At 37.9% G+C, this 25,522-nt stretch overlaps 1 protein-coding gene across 5 annotated transcripts in view; it reads left to right on the plus strand.

Annotated features, from left to right (window-relative positions):
• The window catches only part of LOC126330961 (transmembrane channel-like protein 5), a 246,360-nt gene that overhangs the window by 126,944 nt on the left and 93,894 nt on the right, over nucleotides 1-25,522 (plus strand). For all 5 annotated transcript variants that reach the window (XM_049996433.1, XM_049996434.1, XM_049996436.1 and 2 more), the window contains exons 9-10: nucleotides 16,524-16,674; nucleotides 23,811-24,043. In XM_049996433.1, coding sequence (XP_049852390.1) covers nucleotides 16,524-16,674; nucleotides 23,811-24,043 — 384 coding nt within the window. The remainder of the gene's footprint in view (nucleotides 1-16,523; nucleotides 16,675-23,810; nucleotides 24,044-25,522) is intronic.

Raw genomic sequence — 25,522 nt, forward strand, 5'->3', positions numbered from 1 at the left:
GTTTGATGCAGCTCTCCATGCTACTCTATCCTGTGCTAGCTTCTTCATCTCCCAGCATATACTGCAACCTACATCCTTCTGAATCTGTTTAGTGTATTCATCTCTTGATCTCCCTCTAAGATTTATACCCTCCAAGCTGCCCTCCAGTATTAAATTGGTGATCCCTTGATGCATCAGAATATGTCCTACCAACCGATCACTACTTCTAGTCAAGTTGTGCCACAAATTTCTCTCCTCCCCAGTTCTATTCAATACCTCCTCACTAGATATGTGATCTACCCATCTAATCTTCAGCATTCTTCTGTAGCATCACATTTTGAAAGCTTTTATTCTCTTCTTGTCCAAACTATTTATCGTCCATGTTTCACTTCTATACATGGCTACACTCCATACAAATACTTTCAGAAACGACTTCCTAACACTTAAATCTATACTCAATGTTAACAAATTTCTCTTCTTCAGAAACGCTTTCCTTGCCATTGCCAGTCTACATTTTATATCCTCTCTACTTCGACCATCATCAGTTATTTTGCTTCCCAAATAGCAAAACTCATCTAATACTTTAAGCGTCTCATTTGCTAATTCCCTCAGCGTCACTCGATTAAATTTGACTACATTCCATTATCCTCATATTGCTCTTGTTGATGTTAATCTTGTATCCTCCTTTCAAGGCACTGTCCATTCCGTTCAGTTGCTCTTCCAAGTCCTTTGCTGTCTCTGGCAGATTTACTATGTCATCGGCGAACCTCAAAGTTTTTATTTCTTCTCCATGTATTTTAATTCCTACTCTGAAATTTTCTTTTGTTTCCTTTAATGCTTGCTCAATATACAGATTGAGTAACATTGGGGAGAGGCTACAACCCTGTCTCACTCCCTTCCCAACCACTGCTTCCCTTTCATGACCCTCGACTCTTATAACTGCCATCTGGTTTCTGTACAAATTGTAAATAGCTTTTCGCTCCCTGTATTTTACCCCTGCCACCTTCAGAATTTGAAAGAGAGTATTCCAGTTAACATTGTCAAAAGCTTTCTCTTAAGTCTACAACTGCTAGAAACATAGGTTTGCCTTTCCTTAATATATTTCCTAAGATAAGTCGTAGGATCAGTATTGCCTCCTGTGTTCCAACATTTCTATGAAATCCCAACTGATCTTCACAAGGTCAGCTTCTACCAGTTTTTCCTGTTATCTATAAAGAATTCGTGATAGTATTTTGCAGTCATGTCTTATTAAACTGATAGTTCGCTAATTTTCACATCGTTCAACACCTGCTTTCTTTGGGATTGGAATAATTGTATTCTTCTTGAAGTCTGAGGGTATTTCGCCTGTCTCATACATCTTGCTCACCAGATGGTAGAGTTTTGTCAGGACTGGCTCTCCCAAGGCTATCAGTAGTTTTAATGGAATGTTGTCTACTCCCGGCGCCTTGTTTCGACTTACGTCTTTAAGTGCTCCCCATAGATTTATTGGCGAGGAAAAGATTTATTGGTGAGGAAAACAAAAGAAAGATTTTATGAGGAAATGTATAGAGAAATGGAAGAAAATATGTGGAATGAAAAAATTGCTATAGCCTACAGAACAGTGATCATATTAAACTTCCTGGCAGATTAATACTGTGTGCCGGACTGAGACTCGAACTCGGGACCTTTGCCTTTCTCAGGCAAGTGCTCTACCAGCTGAGCTACCCAAGCACGACTCACGACCCATCCTCACAGCTTCAATTCTGCCAGTACCTCACCTCCTACCTTCCAAACTTCACAGAAGCTCTTCTGCGAACCTTTTAGAACTAGCACTACTGGAAGAAAGGATATTTTGGAGACATGGCTTAGCCACAGCCTGGGGATGTTTCCAGAATTAGATTTTCACTCTGCAGCGGTGTGTGTGCTGATATGAAACTTGCTGGCCGTCTTGGTCCTGCACACAGTTTTAATCTGCCAGGAAGTTTCATATTAGCGCACACTCCGCTGCAGAGTGAAATTCTCATTCAGCGATCATATTTTTTAACAAATGCAAAACAACACTCTCGGTCACAATAGAAGACATAGAGCAAAAAATGATGTTTGGTGGAGATGTAGTGGAGAGATAGAAAGGTTACATTGTATGACACAACACCTATTTTGCAGGAGGTAATAGGATAAGAAGAGGAAGCAGATGAAGATGACTAAAGAGACAACATTCTTCAAGAATAATTTGTGAAAGCTTTTGAAGATCCACAGGAGACCAAAGCAGTGTGTATTGGTTTCATTTCTGCAGAAGTAATCAAGAGAGTTGGTGATGGCATGAAAATGATGCTGCTGAAACTCATTAGGGAGAGATGCCAACCAACTTACAGAAATGTATCACGATTCCTACACCGAAAAGGTGGCAGCTACAAAATGTTAACAGTACTGAATCTTAAACATATCGCATCTACAAAAAATTTTCGTGAAGATAATTCTAAGGAGAATTGAAGAGATGGTGGAGGATATGGTGAGTGAATATCAGGTTGGATCCAGGAGGGGATTAGGAACAAGAGAGGTGATTCTGGCATTGAGGCTTCTTATTGAAAGGCAAATACAGAGTACAAAACTAACTCACATTGTCTTTGCAAACATGAAAAGGCATTTGATAATGTTATCTGGCAGGAGATGTTCAAGAGTGCTCAAGAAAACAGGTCTAAAGTGCAAAGACGTGTTGGCAACACTCAGTTTTTATCAGAAAGAAGTGAATGTGATCAAGAACAAGAAGCAAAACTTAGAAATGGTATGAGGCAAGTATTGTTACTCACCCTCTTTGTATACTGAGTGCTTGCATCCAGAAAGCTATAGACAAAGTTCATGAAACTATTGGGGTGGGGATTGAAAGTAATGGGCAGAAGATAGACTTGCTTTAATATGCAGATGATATTGCTGTGGTCATGGAGAAGAAGGAAGATCTAGAGAAGGTCCTCAGCTCAATATAAAGGATTTTCTGTTGTCAGCATGCTATGGGAATAAAGAAGAAAAAGACTAAAGCGATGGTGGGCAGTACTGAAGAAGAGTATGAACCTTTAAGAGTAAGATTTGGAAGAGAAGAGCTAGAATGATATAGAAATTTACCTATTTGGGAAGCAGAAAATTGAATTTAATTTGAGGAAGAACTTACCCACCAGTAAGAATGTCAGCCTTGGTAGTAATGAAATGGACCATGAAAATATTTATTTAGTGTATGGCCCTAAATGGGGGTGAAACTTTGACTATATGAGAACAAGAGAGAATAGTTCTAAAAGCCCTGGAGATTTGATGATACAGAAGGGCAATAAAGATCAGGTGGGGAGACAGAGTTATCAATGAAGATGTGTTGAGAAGAGTATTAGAAACCAGTTCTCTATGGAGGCACACTGAAACAAGAAGAGAGGAACTCATAGGAAACATGTTACCAAACAACATCAGTGGATCAATAGCAGAAGAGCTATTTAGGGAAATAATCACTGGTAATGACCAAGGGTGTCATAAATGCAAGATATTGTATGACATGTGGGCTGCACTATAGACATGGAAATGAAGAGGAAGGCAGACGAAGAGGATGGCATGTGACCAGCACACCACTCTCCCAGCCATTCCCAGTTTTTGTGACTGGTGACATCTCTTCTAAGTCAAATAGCTCAATTGGCCTCACAAGGGCTGAATGCTCCCACTTGCCAACATGCAGTGTGCGGTAAATGTCCCAACGACTTTGTTAATGTAAACTGCTTTGTAATTAGCAGTTAGTCAATTGGACAAGTGGTACATAGTTAGTATGCAAAAGGCAACAATTAAATTTTGATGAATAGATTGTAGAATATACCACTTCCTTCTTGATAAAGTGAATGGTTATCTAGAATGATAGAGTGAATACTTCAAGAATTTATATCATTCTGAAATTCATAGTGTAATTTAATTAATTTATTTAATAATGTCAGAAACATCACAGCTATGATACACTGTATACGATAAAGTGGAATGTAATTTTTCTACAGTAAATATGAAGCTAACTTTTATTGATATTTCGTGTAATCATTTATTTTGATGTGCTCATTATTTATAGTAATTCTGTATTCACCAAGAGGGATATAAGAAAATATTCTCTACATGATGTTGTCTCCTGTCATAGCTATATTCATTACAGTGATGTTGGTATCAACTTTGCTTTTCCAAATGGAATTTTAGTTATTTCTGCTGTTAGTATTGTAGGTCTCAAAGCAGTGAATTCAAGTGCCTTCCCCTCTCTGTAACGTGTTAATTAATTTCAGAAACAAAACAGTTTTCAAAACCTAGAGTTTATCTGTTTTGGACGTCAAACCCATTGTTGAAGTTAATAAAATCATGCCCAAATATGGAAATAATAAAAAAATAAAAAGCAATAAGTTTTACCATCAAGATACTGGTATATAAGGGGCACAGAGGAAATGTGCCTTCGAGTGCTGGTTGCTTTTAAAAAAATATATGTACCTTTCATAAACCAAGAGAAATTAGATATTTCATTTCTTTATAGTAAATGTAGAAGGAAATTGAATGGAACAGTTGAGCTGTATCATGAAGGTATCCTGATAGTGTCCAACAAGAATGACAGTTCACTTTTTGGATTAGTTTTTGTACAATTCTTGGGTATGACTTGTATTGCCCTTACAAGGACAGGTCCCCAGAGGTGGGACTGACCTTTTGAAAGAATCCATGTGGTAATGTAGGTTAGGGTCCCAGGTATCTCACCCTGCAGCTGTTCACCTTCATTGGTCCTTGTTTGCAAGTAACCAAGAGAAATCTTTTGCTTGATGTTCTGGAGCCTTAACTTAGAGACCTAGACATGTAGTGGCATTATATAGTGTAGTTGGTAGCAAATTAGCCTCACATGCAGAAAGTTGACAGTTCGAGTCTGATCAAGTGCTTTAAAATTTTATATTTTTAAATAGTTATTGAAATGACCATCATCATCATTTAAGACTGATTATGCCTTTCAGCTTTCACTGACCATCACTACTTTTTTCAGTTAATTGGTTTAAATGAATTTTTTTAAATTTCTAATCCTTTGTTACTTAATTTTAATCATTGTATTAATGTTTTCAAATGCTTGTATTTTTTTCTTTGTATCATGTTTTCATTTGGAATATTTATGCTCATGATTTTTTTATAATTTTTATTTATCTGGCACAATATCTAAATGTTTGAAGATGCTGATCTGTTGATTAAAAAACAAAAGATGAAATAATCCATGTATATAGGCTGTGCAGTGGTGTCAGAAATGTATTTTTCATTTCGTTCAGGATATATATTTTTTGGATAGTAATTGTCATACAAATATTTAAAAAATAAATTTGTGTTGTACAAGGGACAAAATAATGGTGATAAAGATATAAACGAAAGAAAGGCTTATAAATAAATGCACAAAATTTGGAATAATGAATGTAATAACATAGACAAAAATATATGATGATCAATTAGAAGAAATTAAAACAAAATTAATGCAAAAAATAATTAAAATCAATTGCACAAAGCTTCAAACCGAAAAAAAATGATCATCAGAGTCATATTAAAACAGATTAAAAAATTTAAAAAAATTGAGAAGCATCCGAAAAGATTCAAGCTCGCATATCAGGCTGATATGCTAACCACTTGCTACAGTGCTGCTATACCTTCTACTGTCAGTTTTGAGGTTCTAAAGCATAACATAAAATTAAGATTTTTTTGAACACTTTGAACACTGCCCCCTTTCCGCCAAGTACTTGGCTGTGAAATGACATATTTAAAGGATCCTTGAAATCAAACTGCAAAATGCAGAAATGTGTTAGGAATATGATTTTCACACATTCAAAAGGGAAAAATAAGTTATGTTAGGCAAATATATTTTAGAATACATATTAAAAACAAATGGCATATCTAGAAGGAAGAAACCAATAAGAATCACGAAGAAGAAAAGTTTTACAAGTTCTCTCTGCCGAGTGACACAATTACTACTCGTTCTATATTCACAAAAATAGTACAACCAGGTCTAAAAGTATTTTCTGTTGTTCAGATGTAATTAATTTTTGTTTGGTAATCCTGAAAGCACCATGGGACACAATGACTGACATTGCAGATCTTGCACCACTACCTACTTTCCTTCATGATGTGCTTACCAATCTCTTTTTCTCCTCTATCTGAACAGACTTTGCAGTATGTAGTTGTATTCACCTTATTTGCACTAGATGGAACTTTCTCTGGAAAATGGCATGCAAATGTCATTTCAGTTTGTGAGGATAAAGTTTCAGCCAGTTTCATCGCCACTGTGCTCATAAAGTCTACTAGGGATATGTTCTTTCTGGTCTTCTCTTTGTATAGGATGAAGCTGCCAACGGCTGACAAAATAAAAACGTGGAAAATTAGTTTTTGCCACCATTTCACAGTCTTTCGGGCATAGGGATAGTAGCTGGTGCGCTGATATTATATGTCAACACCACTTTTATTCTTATTGTTGTCAATGATTGCCTTTTTTTTTAGTTACAGTGGTTTGAATAGATGTGGCAAACCTTTCCTGTTTTTATTACTGTTCCCACTGCAAGTGTTTTATTTTGCCACAGCATGTCCAAGAGAGAGGGGCTAGTGTAGCATCTGTCCATATAGATACAGTGTTGTTTGCCAATGTAATCGGAACACCACCTGTCTACAAGACCCTGGATACTGTTTTCAATACTTGCTGCAGAGCCTGCGTGAATCTAATTCCTGAATCACAGAGAGCATACAGTTTTATCCCGTATTTATTGGGTTTGTTTTCATATACCACCTGAAGCCAATCCTGCCATGAAAAGGACACATTGCCTCATCTATTGTAAGATTAATGTCTGGATAAAAACTACTCTTACATTTGTTTATGGAGAAATCAAAAAAAGGCCTCACTTTATGAAGTGATTGTGCTTTACTTTGCCCTTCAAATGTAACATGGACAATATAGTACAAAATTGATCATGGCCCCACCGGTTTACCCACAAATCCCGACTGCAAAAACACGTCTGGTGGCCAATAATGATTGGTTTCTGGCAATGTAAGGACGCACATATGTGAAATAATGCTGAAACACCAGTAAATTTCATGCAATTTTACCACTGGCCATTTATGCCCCACAGAGTTCATTTTTAGACTGCCTTTATGCCTCATTGTTGCAATTGTGTTTCCAGTGTACCAATTCATTTAACTCTTTATGTGTTGAATCATGCAGTCATAAAAGAAATAACTAAAATACTGAAACTCATTAGTGTAATCTTGAAAATGTGAGGCTATAACGACTTCTTCCTGGAACATGGGCAATTGTGGTTGTTCGTCTACTTCGGACCAATCTTTCTCTCTTTCCTTGTTGATAGGCACACCACCAGGTACCAGTACCACAGATGGAGACTGGTGGTCTGTACCACAGTCTAGATGAAATAAATGTATACATCAATAGTTAAACATCAGAAATGGAAAAGAAGTGGTGAGCAATGCTTACAATACAAAATGTGGTAATAAACTAATCACTTTGCAAAAAACTGGAAGAGAGACATACCTGAATCATCACTTGTACTTTCTTCTGGAGAGTACGATCTCTCTCTGTCAGTATCTTCAAAATATGATCCCGGATCCCCATATAAAATATCCAAGATATCAGACTCGCTCAGTTTGGTATATGACATTTTTACCTCTGTAAATGAGTGTGAATGAACTACAAAACACTCTGACCTTGTGCTTCTCAGTTGCCACTAGTTTGAGATAGTTGGTAAGCGCTGACCTCTGGTACCAGAACAATGAACTACCTCCACACCCAGCGAGGAAATGGCTTCTGAGAGAGACTAAATGACATTCAGGTGACCAGTAGACACTCGCCCGTACAGGATACAGGCGCTGCGCTCAAAGGATTAATTGAATACTTGCAAACGAGGAACCCATCAGGGTGAGTGTGTGCAGCATGTGATGCATGGGGCCCTAACCTACATCATGATGTAGATGATTTTAAAAACTTAATCCCACTTCTGTGGACCTTTCCTTGCTCAAAATGCACTCCTGGAAATTGAAATAAGAACACCGTGAATTCATTGTCCCAGGAAGGGGAAACTTTATTGACACATTCCTGGGGTCAGATACATCACACTGACAGAACCACAGGCACATAGACACAGGCAACAGAGCATGCACAATTTCGGCACTAGTACAGTGTATATCCACCTTTCGCAGCAATGCAGGCTGCTATTCTCCCATGGAGACGATTGTACAGATGCTGGATGTAGTCCTGTGGAACGGCTTGCCATGCCATTTCCACCTGGCGCCTCAGTTGGACCAGCGTTCGTGCTCCACGTGCAGACCGCGTGAGACGACGCTTCATCCAGTCCCAAACATGCTCAATGGGCTACAGATCCGGAGATCTTGCTGGCCAGGGTAGTTGACTTACACCTTCTAGAGCACGTTGGGTGGCACGGGATACATGCGGATGTGCATTGTCCTGTTGGAACAGCAAGTTCCCTTGCCGGTCTAGGAATGGTAGAACGATGGGTTCGATGACGGTTTGGATGTACCGTGCACTATTCAGTGTCCCCTCGACGATCACCAGAGGTGTACGGCCAGTGTAGGAGATCGCTCCCCACACCAGGATGCCGGGTGTTGGCCCTGTGTGCCTCGGTCGTATGCAGTCCTGATTGTGGCGCTCACCTACAAGGCGCCAAACACGCATACGACCATCATTGGCACCAAGGCAGAAGCGACTCTCATCGCTGAAGACGACACGTCTCCATTTGTCCCTCCATTTACGCCTGTCGCGAAACCACTGGAGGCGGGCTGCACGATGTTGGGGCGTTAGCGGAAGACGGCCTAACGGCGTGCGGGACCGTAGCCCAGCTTCATGGAGATGGTTGTGAATGGTCCTCGCCGATACCCCAGGAGCAACAGTGTCCCTAATTTGCTGGGAAGTGGCGGTGCGGTCCCCTACGGCACTGCGTAGGATCCTACGGTCTTGGCGTGCATCCGTGTGTCGCTGCGGTCCGGTCCCAGGTCGACGGGCACGTGCACCTTCCGCCGACCACTGGCGACAGCATCGATGTACTGTGGAGACCTCACGCCCCACGTGTTGAGCAATTCGGCGGTACGTCCACCCGGCCTCCCGCATGCCCATTATACGCCCTCGCTCAAAGTCCGTCAACTGCACATACGGTTCACGTTCACGTCCACGCTGTCGCGGCATGCTACCAGTGTTAAAGACTGCGATGGTGCTCCGTATGCCATGGCAAACTGGCTGACACTGACGGCGGCGGTGCACAAATGCTGCACAGCTAGCGCCATTCGACGGCCAACACCGCGGTTCCTGGTGTGTCCGCTGTGCCGTGCATGTGATCATTGCTTGTACAGCCCTCTCGCAGTGTCCAGAGCAAGTATGGTGGGTCTGACACACCGGTGTCAATGTGTTTTTTTTTCCATTTCCAGGAGTGTAGATACCATACTTTTTTGTTCAGTGTGGAACTAAAGCAGTTGCATAACATTTGTAGAATTTGTATTTTCATTGCATATTGGAACAAATTTTGTGTAACTTTATTGGAATTGTTATGAAAAAGTCATTGCTTTAGTCAGTCAAATAGCAATCGTATAATTTCTTTTAATGCTCCTACTCTTCATGAAAAAGGTTTAAATGGCTGCATAGTGACCAAAAAACCTTAGTTATGCAAACAAAATAAGATGGAAATATCACAGTGACTACAGTAACATAAAAACTGGGCCATGCAGCAATGGTCGAAGATGTTATTTAAAGCCAAATGTTAGTTTGAAGTATTTGGAAACCATTGTCGAATATTTGTTCATTGACTTCATGGAGAACATATGAAGAGTGTGATACTAGCACAAGAGTGTGATACTAGCACTGAAGCATTGTGAATGGCCGGTTATGGTGATTGCTTTAGTTCATATTTTAGCATAAAGTTAGTGGTCTAGTGGGAATTAATGAAACATTAAAGAAGGGAGAATGTCACAGGATAGTGATCAACAGTGCAGTTCCATCTGACAAGAAGGTTACTGGTTGTGGGTTTGTTCTGCAGCAGGTCTCAAACATGCTTCTAAATTGTGCGGCACATATGTCAGTAGAAAGGAAAATGTAGAGAATTGAAGATTGTGATTTGGCCATGTCAGTTACATGATTTAAATCCCATTAAACTCTTACGGGTTGAGATTGACAGGGAGGTCAGAAAAATGAGCCCATTGAATGCTGAAGGTAGATGGAATAATTTATGCACTTCTTGAACTGCAATATCTGTAAAAACACCAGAAAATCTTATATCCTGAGTGCCAAGAGTTTGTGCAGCTCTTCTGAGGGTAAAAGGTGAATATTTTAAAGAGGCTAAATCTAGACTGTATTATATTGTGCTTAAAGATAGAGAGAAAATACTTATTTCATTGGTCTATTTAGTTTGTGCTGCGTGTCAGTACAGTGAGATAGAGTGTATAGTTTTGATCATGCTTGATTGAAAACTTTTGACCAGTAGTGTACATTTAAGTGCAATACAGTAAAATGACTTAACTTTATGAAATATTATATTAATGGAGGGCTAATATTATATAAAATAATGTAAAATGTTTATTTTAAGAGTTCTGTGAAGATACCCTACAGTAGAGTAGTAGTAGTCACCAACAGAAACCTTTTCAGTTCAGTCGAAAACCATACCACTTACACAAAAGACATTTAATAAGCAAGTGTGTTGGTGCACCTTTAGAATGCAATACAGTACCAATTCCGGATGGCATGGATTTGACAGGTCCTTGGTAGTTTTCTGGAGGTATGTCACAAAAGGTATTTATGCACGGGTCACAAAATTCTCCTTCTTCTTCATGTACCTTTGTCCCACATCACCACAGGTTCAGCATGATTACTTAAGGATTTGGTGTGGTTAATTTAAGGGGTGGCCAGCAAATGTGCCTGATCTGTACCCACTGGAACCACCAGCTGCATGCCTGTAAACCATCATCCCCCATCCCATATTTTGCAAGAATTGCTTGACCTGTGCAGGGGCATCTGGTGCCACATACTTCTTGAATCCTGTCAAGGACTTGGGGAATCCATGCAAAGCAGTATCTCTGTTGTACTGTGTTTGGTCATATACATTCTGTTGGGCCACTCAAGTATGTCTGTTCCCCTGGTGGTTAGGTACCCTCCTCCTACCATTTCCTGGACAACCTCGCCCCCCCCCCCATCCCCACCACTTTGGGTGTATTAACTCTCAACTGACCAGGAACGTCAGTCTCCAGCCCCCAGCCAGAGGAGCAACACCCTCCCCCATCTCTTACCAAGAAGGGGTCCCCTGGGATAGTCACTTCCCAGGAATCTGGTGATCTGCAACTGGATATGAGCCAATGGCAGAAGGATCCACAGGTTGCAGGTTATAGGACTTCACATTTCTCCTCTGTCCACGTATCTGTGACAGCAAGTCCTGGTAGACGTCAAAATGATCTAAGAAGGATGACAAGAAGTAGTAGCAGTAGTAGTACCTGTGCCAGTGGGCTCTGCATGTTGTGCCTCTGTCTGTCTTCAAGGTGGCATGACTGGTGGAATTGAAGTCATTACTGATGGTTTTTTTTTTTTCATCCAAGGATTAAATGCTTCTTTTGCACATTTTTTTGGAAAAATGCAATATTGTTAATGACATGGTTATCAGATTACAAAGTCTTTTTGGAAAAGGTCGATGCAGGATGTTCTAGAATTAACATCACATGTAATTCTCATAACACACTTCTATATTTCACATATAATGTCACTGTAAGTTATATTTCTCCAAAAATGAGTCCAATACTTATTAGTAAATGCAAATATCCAGACTAATTTAGTTTCTTCATTTTTAACAGTAATCATTCATATTGCAAATACTGCTTAAGTAATGTGCTTATTTAAATCTAGGATGTTGTTTTCCAATTAAGGTTGTGATCTGATAAAAAAGGAGGTGAACAGTGCCAGGTTGAAGCTTTGAGATGATTCATAGGGGGAGCTACAACAGCGCAATTAGTAAAACACTAGGCAGATTAACACTATGTGCTGGACAGGGATTCAAACATGAGACCTTCACCTTTGCAGGCAAGTGTTCTACTGACTGAGCTATCTGAACACAACTCACATCCCACTTTTACACCTTTTATCTTCCTGAAAGTTTCAAATAAGTGTATACTCGATTGCAGAGAGAACATTCATTCTGTGAAAATCTACGTTTGTATCCCAATCATGAGTGCAGTTTTAACTTGATGCAAAAAGTTATTATTGTGAATGTTCTCGTATCAAGATTAAATTTTCTAGTTGACTCTAATCTTTTTCTGTTGTTGTTTGCCATTAACATTTCTCCTTAAAATCATGCTGTGTACTGTAAATTCGTGTAACTGTGGTTTTGTTTACAATGGAAACTTCACTTCGAATTCTAATTCAAAAGGTGTGGCTGGTTGCAGTTTTTCCTGTTGGTGATTTTTATGAAATCAGACACAGTGTCTAGCGATAAAATAATAATAATAATAATAATAATAATAATAATAATAATAATAATAATATGCAATTACTTGTAATCTAACACAATGACTGTTTCAGAGCAGTAACAAGTGGAAGTGTAAAGGCTGTATGATTGCCGTTATTTGTAGGCAAAAAACATGTGTAGGAATGAAATAAAAAATTACGACACCAGCTAAACTGAAAAAGTACATAATCCACACAATGCTATATCAGACCTAGTCAACAGACATAGGAAAAAACCTACAGATTTGATAAAATCTAGTAGTCTGGTGAATTTAATGAGAACTTTGTTAGAATAATGGAAAAACTGTACAAGTGATTTGAGGTTTGGCTATGAACTCTGTGAGTATTAAAATGGTCAACAGCTTTGTACAAGTATTAAATGGAGAAAAATGAACACTAACAACGTCATGGTCATAGTCAAAGCTTACAAACTGCCAGAGAGTTCAGTTGTTGATGGTATGTCCTACACTATATAAATATTCTATGAAATAAATTAGAAGCATTAGGAATAAGAGGGGTAGCTAATGACTGGTTGCAAACATACCTAGCAGATAGGGTACAAAGAGTATAGATAACCCATACTTCAAATTAATGATGATGTAAATAAAATAGAAAGAAACTTCCACATGGGAAAAATATATTAAAAACAAAGATTCCAAGACTTACCAAGCGGGAAAGCGCCGGCAGACAGGCACAATGAACAAAACGCACAAACACACACACAGAATTACTAGCTTTCGTAACCGATGGTTGTTTCTTCAGGAAAGAGGGAAGGAGAGGGAAAGACGAAAGGATGTGGGTTTTAAGGGTGAGGGTAAGGAGTCATTCCAATCCCGGGAGCGGAAAGACTTCCCTTAGGGGGAAAAAAAGGACAGGTGTACACTTGCGCGAGCGCGCGCGCACACACACACACACACACACACACACACACACACACACACACACACAAGCAGACATGTCTGCTTGTGTCTGTGTACGTGCGGATGGATGTGTGTGTGTGTGTGTGTGTGTGTGTGTGTGTGTGTGTGTGTGTGTGTGCGTGTGCGTGCGTGCGTGCAAGTGTACAAGAGAACTCCTTGCAGAGAAAGCAAATGAAGCTCCCAAGGAAGTTAATGATTCGTCAATAAGCAATAAAGTGACATTGAACATAGTGATAACTAATGCCATGAATTTCAGTTTGAAGAGGGAAAATGACAATGTTAAATTAAATGTAGATGGCGTTTCTATAGACTGTGTAACAAATGCAAAATTTCTGGGAATGAATATTGATTCTCAATTGAAGTGCTGTGAACACACAAAGGTACTTACAAACAGAATGTCATCAGCATGTTATGCCCTTAGAATCCTGTCATCAATGTGTAACATGAAGTGTCTGTTAGTTACACACTATTCATATGCTATGGCAGTCTTTTTTGGGGAAAAATGCACAAAATATGAACCCAATTTCCAAACTCCATAAAAGAGCCATAAAAATCATAACAAAAAATGGTAGTCGAGCTCATTGTAAAGATCTGTTCAAAACACTGGGGATTTAAACTGCTCTGTGTTTTACATTAACCAGTCAGTTGTACACATCAAAAATAACATTGGTAATTACTGCACAGTTCTGTATATGACATGGAACAAGAGCTAGACTCAACTTACATTTGCCAAGTAAAAATTTAAAAAAAAAACTAAAAACAGCATTTTCTACCAAGGAATAAAACTGTACAATAAATTAACAAAAGAGATAAATGAAATTTCAAAAATACAATTATTTAAAAAGGCAGCTAAAAGTACCTGTTACGCAATATGTTTTATACATTGAAGGATTACTTAGATAAAACAGAGTAGGGGTTTGGTAAAAAAATGTAATTATTATTATTATAAAACATTCAACATTCCACATAACACCTTCACACTATGTTTTTTCCTTCTGTCTTCCTTTTCTAGGAAAAGTTATGCCAAGCTATGCACTGCACAATACTAACACATCTTCCTCTTTCAGAGCTCAACATCTCACTCATTATAGAAGGATACTGAGTCAGTATTTCAGGATAGCAAATAGGAAGTTGTACAAAAAAATGGCCCAGAGATCACCAGTGTGTGCGTGTGTTTGTGTGTGTAGTGAGTGGAGTGTTATGAAACAATGTGTGTATAGTGTGTGCAGTGACTGATAGTGAGATATGAGTGAACAGTCTGACATTACATTATTTAATAAATTATTTGTTAAAAAAGTATTGTATACCAGGCGTAAATCTAATGATTGTTTCTAACTAGAAGTCTGTAAAAATATGTGTATATGGATTACCTTATTTTAAATTGATCTAAACTTGTAAATACTTTGACATGTCCTGTATCCTTGTAAAAAGAGATCTACGGATGAATAAAGCTGCTGCTGCTGCTACTACTACTACTACTACTACTACTACCACCACCACCACCACCACCACCACCACCACTACGACTACATAATAATATTTTTAATTAATTAATTATTAACAAGTAACTACAGTAACTATGCTAAGAAACAGATTCTTTTAAGTTATTCTAACTGTAACATATTTCAAAATGTGCAAACTTGTGTTTTCACCGTTGTGGGAGCATTGATAGAATAAGAATAATGAGGAAAGCCTGTGCAGAAAAGGAATCCATAGAGACCTTAGTAAGTCATTTGATTGGATTACATTCCATGCTTATTGAACAATTGGACATGCTGTGAGTTTGGTGTTGCAACTTACTCCTATTCAGGAAACAAGTGACAATGGATGGAATATGATTTGCATTAGTGATGTGTATTTGGGTTTCTGCTAATATTGCTACACCCACTTGAGCAAACACGATCAGATCACAATCTTCATAGATCAAACAACACTATTATTTAGTAGAAAGTACCCTATTCAGGCAATTCATGAAGAAAATGGACTATTCATTATGATCAAGGAATGGTTCATTATAAATGAATTTAATAAATTAAGATAAAACATACTACATATTCTGTATTTGTAGTGATAGCGAACTTTTGAACAACTTGAGCACTGTGAAAGTTCTCTGTTGCATTATTTATGGTAAGCTCTTGTGGAAAGAACATACTGCACATACTGCAGGATACTCTTATATATCATATACCTTTGAAGAAAATTAAAGTATATGAAGTCAAACAGTATTTTTAACAGTGTACTGTGCAGCACTAATCCCAAAAATGCAGGTAGCATGATATAAACATCAGATAAGAAACTGTACCAGTGCAAACTTACATTTATCAACCTTGTCAATATATCTTAAATTGCTTCAATTATGAAAAAAAAAGGTCAGGAAACCTCAGCTATAGGGAATGAAATCTGCAGTTATAACGCTCATAAAAAGAAGAGTGGGGCATCCCAAGCTGCTGGTTATCCTGAATATTAGAGAAATTTCCACTACTCACATTGAAAATATTTAATGTGTTGATTGCCACTGGATATGTTTATAACAAAACTTCAGAATGCAAATGCCCTGAGAGAAGTGATTTTTATATTCAGTTACTGAATTTTTGAAGTGAAATTGCAAAGTAGTGATGTTGAACTGTTAGATCATGCCATATTGCTGTCAAGTTATGACAGTTGCAATTATTTCTTAATTACATAACTACTTTTCTTTATTTATTAAGTAATAACATCATGCATTACTAGTGCAGTATTCCTGATTTGCTGTATGTGTCTTCTCTATTGTATTTATTCATAGCATTGTAAGTCTGATGCAATCTGTCCAGTCATTACTGATGAATGAAATGTGGAACTTATTTGTAATGACTATTAGCTTTTCTCTTGAGAACACCTCTATTTTACACATTTTTTTTTTTTTTTTTTTGGCAAGGATTACAGCGTAAGCATATAAGTTGAACTTACAATGATATGTTTCATAGTACTTTATTACCTCTTTTTAAAAAATGTTAGTAATGCAGAAAGCAGTGGTTTTCAGACATATCATCCATGTAGTTTAAAATGTACACTAGATGGAAAGTCTGCCATCTTCTTTTACTGGATGCTGTTGTGCACTAAAATATGTAGTTGGTCATAATTGTATGTTTATCTTTTTCCAGTGTTGCCAGATCTTACAGAAAAGTCTTCATTGAAACATCAGGTGGGATAAAAAATGTATATGCTCACAAAATATTTTGCGGTTGGGACTACAGCATTGCAACCACTGAAGCTGCTAATCTGAAATCAAAGAGTCTCTACAATGAAATAAAGGTACATACTAAATTAATTTTTCCAGAAATATGCTTCACATTGGTATAAGCTGTTTTCAAAATGTAAGTTCTTGAGACAACAATACATTCTAGTGCTGTTTTCAAAATGTAAGTTCTTGAGACAACAATACATTCTAGTGCTTCTTCACATCTGCCAGTTTTGTGCGTTAGCACCAGATTCGAAATTCTGTTGTTGAGAACTCAGTAGCTGACATTTAAACCTGCAGCTGAGATACAGTACAGTAAGTACATACGATACAGCAAGAAGAGGTTGCAGATACAGACAAATCTTTCATACTGTAGTAGAATGTAACTCAGTTCAGTTATATGGTGAACTGAGGTAGATAGAACAGAGTAGTTCCTTGTGCCCTGGACTGCAAGCTACCAGTTTGAAAGAATATGATGCCTTATGCTAACAGGTACAATGAGTTATTTTGTCAAGGCATTCTGTGGTAGGCTCCCACCTGTACTGACACAAGTAGCTGGTCAGTATTTCAGGATTGCGGCAGCTAAGCATGCACATGCACAGAGGTTGCTGTGTGCAGGCAGACCTTTAGCCCTAACAAGCACTGCCCCCAGAGAAGAGGAACTGCTAAAGATGGCTCACATCAATCATCTGGGTGTAATGAATCTTTTTCATTTCTTGTGGTATTAGAAGAATTGCAATTTATTTAATCTGCAGACACAGAAAGAGTTGGAGCTGATAAGCAAGCTTTTAAAAATGACATTTGCTATAAACACAAGACAGACTAATAGAAGTAGTAAAAAAACAATATACCAAAGTATGGATTAGTGTTACAAGAAGATTCAAGAGACTTAATCCTGTTTGCTGTTTGGTGTAAATTTAATTCATTGCTGGCCCACATTACATTTGCTGTATATCTGTAATTAAATCAACACTAATGAAAATGATTGATTGGTACTCACCATTAAGATGACACACTGTGTTGTGAATCGGCACAGTAAAATGACTTACACACTTGGCTTTTGGCCAAAGCTTTCCTCATAAAATGAAAGAAAGAGAGCACACACACACACACACACACACACACACACACACACACACACACACACACACACACACACACATTAACTCATTAACTCAAGCAAGCACACCTCATACACACATGACTGCTCTCTCTGGCTGCTCTAGCCAGACTGCCATTTAAATAATTATTCTCGGGGAAACTAGACAGTGAATGGCTTACATATACTAGTATGTATAAGTCATTGTAATAAACTAATAACATTCTCATTAAAGAAAACTTTCCAGCTCAATGAAAAGTAGCTGATAATACAGAAGGCTTACCAAATGTATCACATGGGTAGTATTTATAGTTAATCCACAGCCATTTTAGTGTGAAAGGTAGTTGAGGTGTATCAAAATTTTTACACATAAAATTCACATCAAGGATTGAAATGGAGTAAATTATACCATTGGAACATCATTTAATAAATCACTGCTAAATATGCCTTAAAATTCTAAGACAATTATCTCTTGACACATTATTCATAAAAAATACTTTCTACATCTTTATGTTCTTTTATCTAAGTAAACTGTCAGTTCTGAGCAAATTAACATACTACCGTGTTCGTACAAAATCGGATATGAAAATAAGCAGAATATGGGAAAAATCTTCAGAAAATGGGAATTCAAAGGCTGTCTGTGAGAAGAGCAAAGGAAATGTATCGGGGAGATATGAGTTGTCTAAAAGCAAGAAGAGAGATGACAGAAAGGATTGAACAGAAAAATGGATTGAAGTAAGAGAGTGCACGATCTTCCTCTACTTTTCTCCACCATTATTGATGAGGTAATGACAGGTGAGGCAGTCCAAATAGGAGACAAAAACATAACATCAATGGATGATTTAATGATGTGGGAAATGGTGGAGGAGAGTACAAGGAAGGCTAGAATCTGGTGGGACAGTTTGAACTGAAATTCAATGCAAACAAGTGTGAAGTGGCGGTGAGAATGAGGAATGAGAGGAGGGTTAAATGAGCTCCTTGTCCATGCTGTAAAGGCTCATGGTTTGTCTACCAACCACTGTATTGTTCTCTGCCTTACGGCATCATAGAGATGCAAATGCAGTATGGAGGGCATGTGTTCAGGACATCATTCTCCCAGCAATTTTGCAGATTTCCCAGATCACAGAACCACTCTGTTCAGTCAAGTAACTCCTCAGTTGGCATCATGAGGGTGAGAGTACCCTGTACCTGTCCTCCCACCGGGAAAAAAAACCTTGGCAGTACTGGGAGTCGAACCCAAACTGGTGTCCTCTGCATGACAACCATCTATGCTGGCCACGTGGCAACAGAAGGAGACCTAAGGGGAGAGTAGCAATGGACATAATAAGTATTAGAGGGCAAATAGTACAAAGAGTGAATAAATTTAAGTATGTAGGAGCATAATAGAAGACAATTGAAGGAATGATAATGGAGTAAGTGAGAGGGAAAGGCAGGCCCACTGTTCCATGTAGAAGGTAAAAAATCTGGTCTGAAGCAAGGATGTACTGCCAAAAAGATAAATTACCTGTTAGCACATTGCGTTCTAGATCAAGAGACATCTCTCTGACAAGAGGGAACACCAATACGTGGTGTTTGGGATATGTAGACACAAGTACACCAGATTATGGAGAAATGCACACCACCTCTTAATGATGGGACTGTCCATAATTTGACTAAGTACTAGGCATCTGTTTAAAGAAAGACAGTACATAAGTCAAATGGTATAATTTTTTTTTTTTAAAATTTCGAAGTTCTTACACAAAGTGCTGGTAAGGAGCATCTTAGTTTGTTCCTCAGGTTTGCTCTAAGAGCCACCTGTCTCTATTGACCTCATTATCAGTGAAATTACGGCTCATATGGAGACGTATACAGAGTCACTTTTCCCTCGCTTTATTTGCGAGTGGAACAATAAAGGAAATGACGAGTAGCGTTACAGGGTACCATCCACCACACTCTGTATGGTGGCTTGCTTAGTGTCTATGTAGATATAGATGCAGAATGTTAATCCATAATCTTTCTTACGTCTAACAGTTAGCATTTCAGTGACTGCTTCTTGATTATTATTGTGTTATTTTGAGCACATTTTTAAACACTTCTGTTTTTACCATTTTATTGATTCATGTGGATTCTTTGTATGATTTAATTTTCTACAAATGCATATTTACTGGTTCATGAGCACTGGCTGTACTGCTGCATGTCCCAGGCAGCACACACAATAACAACAGCAACAATAATAATAGTGACATGTCATACTCAAGAGTCTTTCGTTATGCTTATGAGCTTAGTTGCAAGGTTTTTGAGCTTTCATCTCCTCACATTATAAATATTAATAGATCTATCTCAACACCATATTCTTACATTCTTGTGTTATTATTCTAAACATGCAGTCCACCTACTTGCACATTATTAAAATCCACCCCCTCAAAAGACATATTTAGGCCCCCATCAAACAAGTTGTTTTACTGTTTAAGATACTATACTTAGATGTCTTAGGAACTGAGTTCATATCTTCATCAGGTAAGAAAAATTAAACAAAACACAGTTTAGACCTATTCACTTGTATTTTAAGTCTGAAAATGGTCTCATTTGTCTAAAACTAATTACTGCTTTTTAAAGGAGATCCTCATCTAGTTCATGTTTCGTTCACAAAAGAATGAATTTCCTTCATCTCAACCACCCCAAATGTTCCATCTTATATGTTTATCTGTTACATTCATTTCTCTCTCCTCAATTCCACCCCCAAATCACCCTTCCATGTACTAAACTCATAGAAAATATCACACGTCATTTTCTTGAGTGTGACTGTAAATAAACCCTTGAGTACTCCAACATCCTTTCCAGTGAAATCTACAGAACCATCCACTACAAATGTACCAAAAGTTAAATTGTCATAAATTTTTATGGCAGAATTCTGTGACTGTATTGGTATACAGGATACAAATAAAGAGCTATGAATCACAATGCTAAAATTGGACTTATTGCTCTTGTTTGAATTTTTACATGACGATGTAAATGAAAAAACAACTATGTATATTTTAAGTTCGTACAAGATAGCGTTAGAATAATTTTACATCCACAGTAAACACACAGACGAAATTGGTATGCCAAAATGCTCTCCTCTCTCTGCAGTAGCAGTGAAAGCTGAAAAACCTGGCACACTTTGCCAATGAAGCTGTGTGAGTACACTCCAGATTTTACAATTGAATTCTTCTGACACACTTCTGTAGATAAATTAAAACTTATGACTCCCCAGCCTCACTATTTGTTTAAGAACCTCCTTGAAATGCCATCAAACAGACAGGCAGTTCTTAAATAGTGACAGTGGGTAGTGCAGATGCTCTTCTTCGGGTGTAGATGAGCCCATTAATGAAACAATAGAAAGTCCAGGATGGAATAATAACAATATGGAAAGGATAGAGTGCTGCTCATTACATAGAGGAGGTATGGAGTCTCACAAGGTACAACAAATCATCTGAAGAGACTGCCTGCACTATGCTTGTCCATCTTCCCCTAAAATATTGCTGTGCATTATGGGTTCCTTACTGGATAGAATTGGCGAAGGACATCAGAAACGCCGGCCACTGTGGCCAAGTGGTTCTAGGCACTTCAGTCCGGAACCACGCAGCTTCCATGGTAGTAGGTTCGAATCCTGCCTTGGGCATGGATGTGTGTGATGTCCTTAGGGTAGTTAGGTTTAAATAGTTCTAAGTCTGGGGGACTGATGACCTCAGATGTTAGGTCCCATAGTGCTCAGAGCCATTTGATTTTGAACATCAGAAACTTTCAAAGTAAAGCAGCTCATTTTCTATTATTGTAAAATAGGGAAGAAAGTGTCATGGATCATATATGCCAGTTGAGATGGCAATCATTAAAACAAAAGCATTCTTTGTTGTGACAAGGTCTTTTCATGAAATTTCAGTCTTGAACTTTCTACCTGAAAAGCGAAAATCTTTTGTTGATGCCCACTGCAAAGTGAGAAACTATCATCATAATAAAATAAGACAAACTGGAGCTCGTACAGAACAGTCTAAGTGTTCATTTTTTCTGCTCACTGTTTGAGAGTGGAACTGTAGAGAAATAGTGTAAAAGTGGATTGTTGAACCTTTTGCTAGGCAACTGAATGTGAACTGCAGAGCAAGAGCAGTCATGTAGGTATAGATGTGGACAGGTATCATGAAAAACACACACACACACACACACACACACACACACACACACAGCCATTGTCACTGGGTTCTAGGACCTGACCATTTCTAGCATGCTTTTTCATTGGGCCTGTCTGTGACACAAACCTCTATGTAGCGAGTAGCAATCTATTCTTTACACATTGTTGAGCTCGGTAATGATATTTATTTGTAAGTGCCACCTTTGAAGCATAAGATTTTTGTTCTGTAGATGTGCCACTGCTTTATTATTTTTGCAAAGTTTACCTTTCTCTTATAAGAATTGTAATCTTATGATACGAGTAAACACCAAATTATGTAAACTGAGAGATGCTGCCACCTGTTGCAATATATTCTAACTTTCCAATTTGTTCAAATATACTTATGCAAACAGGCATATCATTGTTTCAAAATAGTTTCTTATCATTGGGTCTGTTTCTAAACATGTTACCAAGCAAGGTAGCTCAGTGTTAGCACACTGGACTCGCATTGAGGAGGACGACGGTTCAGTCTCGCATCTGGCCATTCTGATTTAGGTTTTCTTTGATTTTCCTAAATCACTTCAGGCAAATGCCGGGATTGTTCCTTTGACTGGGGTCGACTTCCTTCCCCATTCTTCCCTAATCCAATGAGACTGATGACCTCACTGTATGGTCTCTTCCCCCAGATCAACCCAACCCAACCCTCTAAACATGTTACAAATTTGTTTAAACTATGCACTCTGCAATGATTGTAGTAAAGTCTAACAATTTATCAGATTTTGTGAGCAATATTAAGTTGTTTGATTTTTTTTTAATTTTTATTATTATTACTATTTTTTTGTTGTTGAGCTGAGTGACACATTTTTTAATTTTACTTTAATTCCATAACTATAAACAAAGTTTAAAATTTCTAATTTTAATAAAAGCTGAAGATTCTGAAAAATATTAGAAATCTTCAAATGCAGTAACTAATTTCATTTCAGAATTTGAAGGTGTGTTTTTAGACTGTTGTCTAGGTAACAGTAAAATCTTGCCTAAAAGAAAGGATGCGTTGATAGGGCATATTCTGAGGCACCAAGCACTTCTTAATTTGGTATTGAAGGAGAATGTGGGGTACAAAAATTGTATAGGGAGATGAAGAAGTGAATGCAGTAAACAAGTGCAAATGGGTGTGGACTGCAGTAGTTATTCTGAGATGAAGATACTTGCACAGGATAGATGAGCATGGAGACTGCATCAGACCAGTCTTCAGACTGAAGACAAAAACACAACAGTAAATTCAGTTTTCTGCTTTGTACTTCATCCAAAATTTCACAGTATTGTGCATAATGTGTATTATTTGGCCTACTGAGACAACTGGTGAGTATAGGAATTTGAATCACTGCAGTGGATGGGATGCCATCCTTGGTGCAGCTAACACTAAACAGTTTGTCTAAGTTGCCATAGTGTGTGTGTGTGTTATCAAGAGATTTTGTTTGACTGCTTCAGTCTCTAGCTGATTCTGTTCCAAAATCAAGACTATACATTCTTTAATAACTTTTCATTTTTTTATTTTGCAGCTTGTGATTAATTTAGATCATTAATATTTATTGGTGCTGATTTATGTTTTTATCAAGTTTATCTTATAACAATCCAGTAAAGGATTTGATAACTGTAATCACAAATACGAATTTCTTCGTGCTGCGTTATACGTGTGCAATATTTTCTTTTCTTTGATTTGATTTGATGACTGTACCTTTATTCCCTTTCCTCTGTAAAAGTAAAAGAAAAGGAATTTTTAGACTATTAAGAAACTAACGGCATAAATATTTCTTGTTTTTCTATTATGGTCTTCAATTTGCCTTAGTAGCCTCCTCTAGTTGTCATTGTTTGTGTGTCATTCTGATTCTCATTTACTACTTATGAATGGGCCTTAATACTTTCTGTTGTGGCTTTCTCATTTTAATTCTATGTTATTTACTTATATTACACATATATTTTGAACATAGGAACTTCTTGCTGAGGATTACAAGGAGTTAAAGAAACACAACTGGAAATCGTGGTTGAAAATCATTTTAGTACGTCTTATGGTAAATTTATCAGCAGCTGCTATTTTTATTGGAACTGGAGCAGCCATATGGCTGGTGCTTGAAAAGAAACCACTGGATTGGAACTATATGTTGCCCCTGATTATTACAGTTATCATGGTGGTAGCACCATGGCTCTTGTCCATTCTCTTAAGGTAAGCAAAACACTGTCTAGATTAGAAGAAAAGAGATTAAATAGAGAATTATGACCATGTAAAATAGATACAAATTCTTACAGTAAACAGAGACACTTATTATGTCTGAACAAATATATAAGATTTGAAAATAAATTTTCCTCACTTTAAGTCACATAAACAAATGGGCGAACAGAGCAGCAGAAGGGATAGAAGAAGAAAGACGAATTATACATATCAGTCATTAGTGTTGTATTTTTAGTGTGTTTGTTGGCCCATTACTGGTATGTTTTCTGTATTAAGCATATCTCATTGTCTTCATTGAACATATTTCATTATCTTTATTGAGTTAAAAACAAAGATTCCAAGACTTACCAAGCGGGAAAGCGCCGGCAGACAGGCACATGAACAAAACACACAAACACACACACAGAATTACGAGCTTTCGCAACTGGCAGTTGCTTCGTCAGGAAAGAGGGAAGGAGAGGGAAAAATGAAAGGATGTGGGTTTTAAGGGAGAGGGTAAGGAGTCATTCCAATCCCGGGAGCGGAAAGACTTCCCTTAGGGGAAAAAAAGGACAGGTGTACACACACACACACACACACACACACACACACACACACACACACACACACACACATCCATCCGCACATACACAGACACAAGCAGACATATTTAAAGGCCTTTAAATATGTCTGCTTGTGTCTGTGTATGTGCGGATGGATATGTGTGTGTGTGTGTGTGTGTGTGTGTGTGTGTGTGTGTGCGAGTGTACACCTGTCCTTTTTTTCCCCTAAGGGAAGTCTTTCCGCTCCCGGGATTGGAATGACTCCTTACCCTCTCCCTTAAAACCCACATCCTTTCATTTTTCCCTCTCCTTCCCTCTTTCCTGACGAAGCAACTGCCAGTTGCGAAAGCTCGTAATTCTGTGTGTGTGTTTGTGTGTTTTGTTCATGTGCCTGTCTGCCGGCGCTTTCCCGCTTGGTAAGTCTTGGAATCTTTGTTTTTAATATATTTTTCCCATGTGGAAGTTTCTTTCTGTTTTATTTACATCGTCTTTATTGAGTTAAATTTTGAACATGTGGGCACTGTTTCATGTTTCCTTATTGTACACCTGCCATTGCTTTTCATCCTACGTATGTATATAATCCACTATTTTACATACTGCACCTCGGCTTATCATAACATTTTTTTGTCTTTTTCTGATATATTCTTATTTCATGTACACCATATGAGTCATTTCTACTTATTTATTTCTCATAAAATGCATTCTTTTGATATTTTGTTATGTCATTTATTCCTAGCTTGTCATTTTTATTTTGTCCTTATTTCCCAGGACTGTCATTTTACATATTGCTTTAACTTGGTCACCTATCTCCATCAGAGGTGGAAAAACCATGGTTTTCAGGGACTGGGTAAGAACTGCTCACTCATTGGAATGAACTCATGTTTTTCCACAACTCACAACTCACCACTCACCATTCACATTAGTGAAATAA

This window comes from Schistocerca gregaria, chromosome 2 (genome assembly GCF_023897955.1).
Source record: "Schistocerca gregaria isolate iqSchGreg1 chromosome 2, iqSchGreg1.2, whole genome shotgun sequence".
Lineage (NCBI taxonomy): Eukaryota > Metazoa > Arthropoda > Insecta > Orthoptera > Acrididae > Schistocerca > Schistocerca gregaria.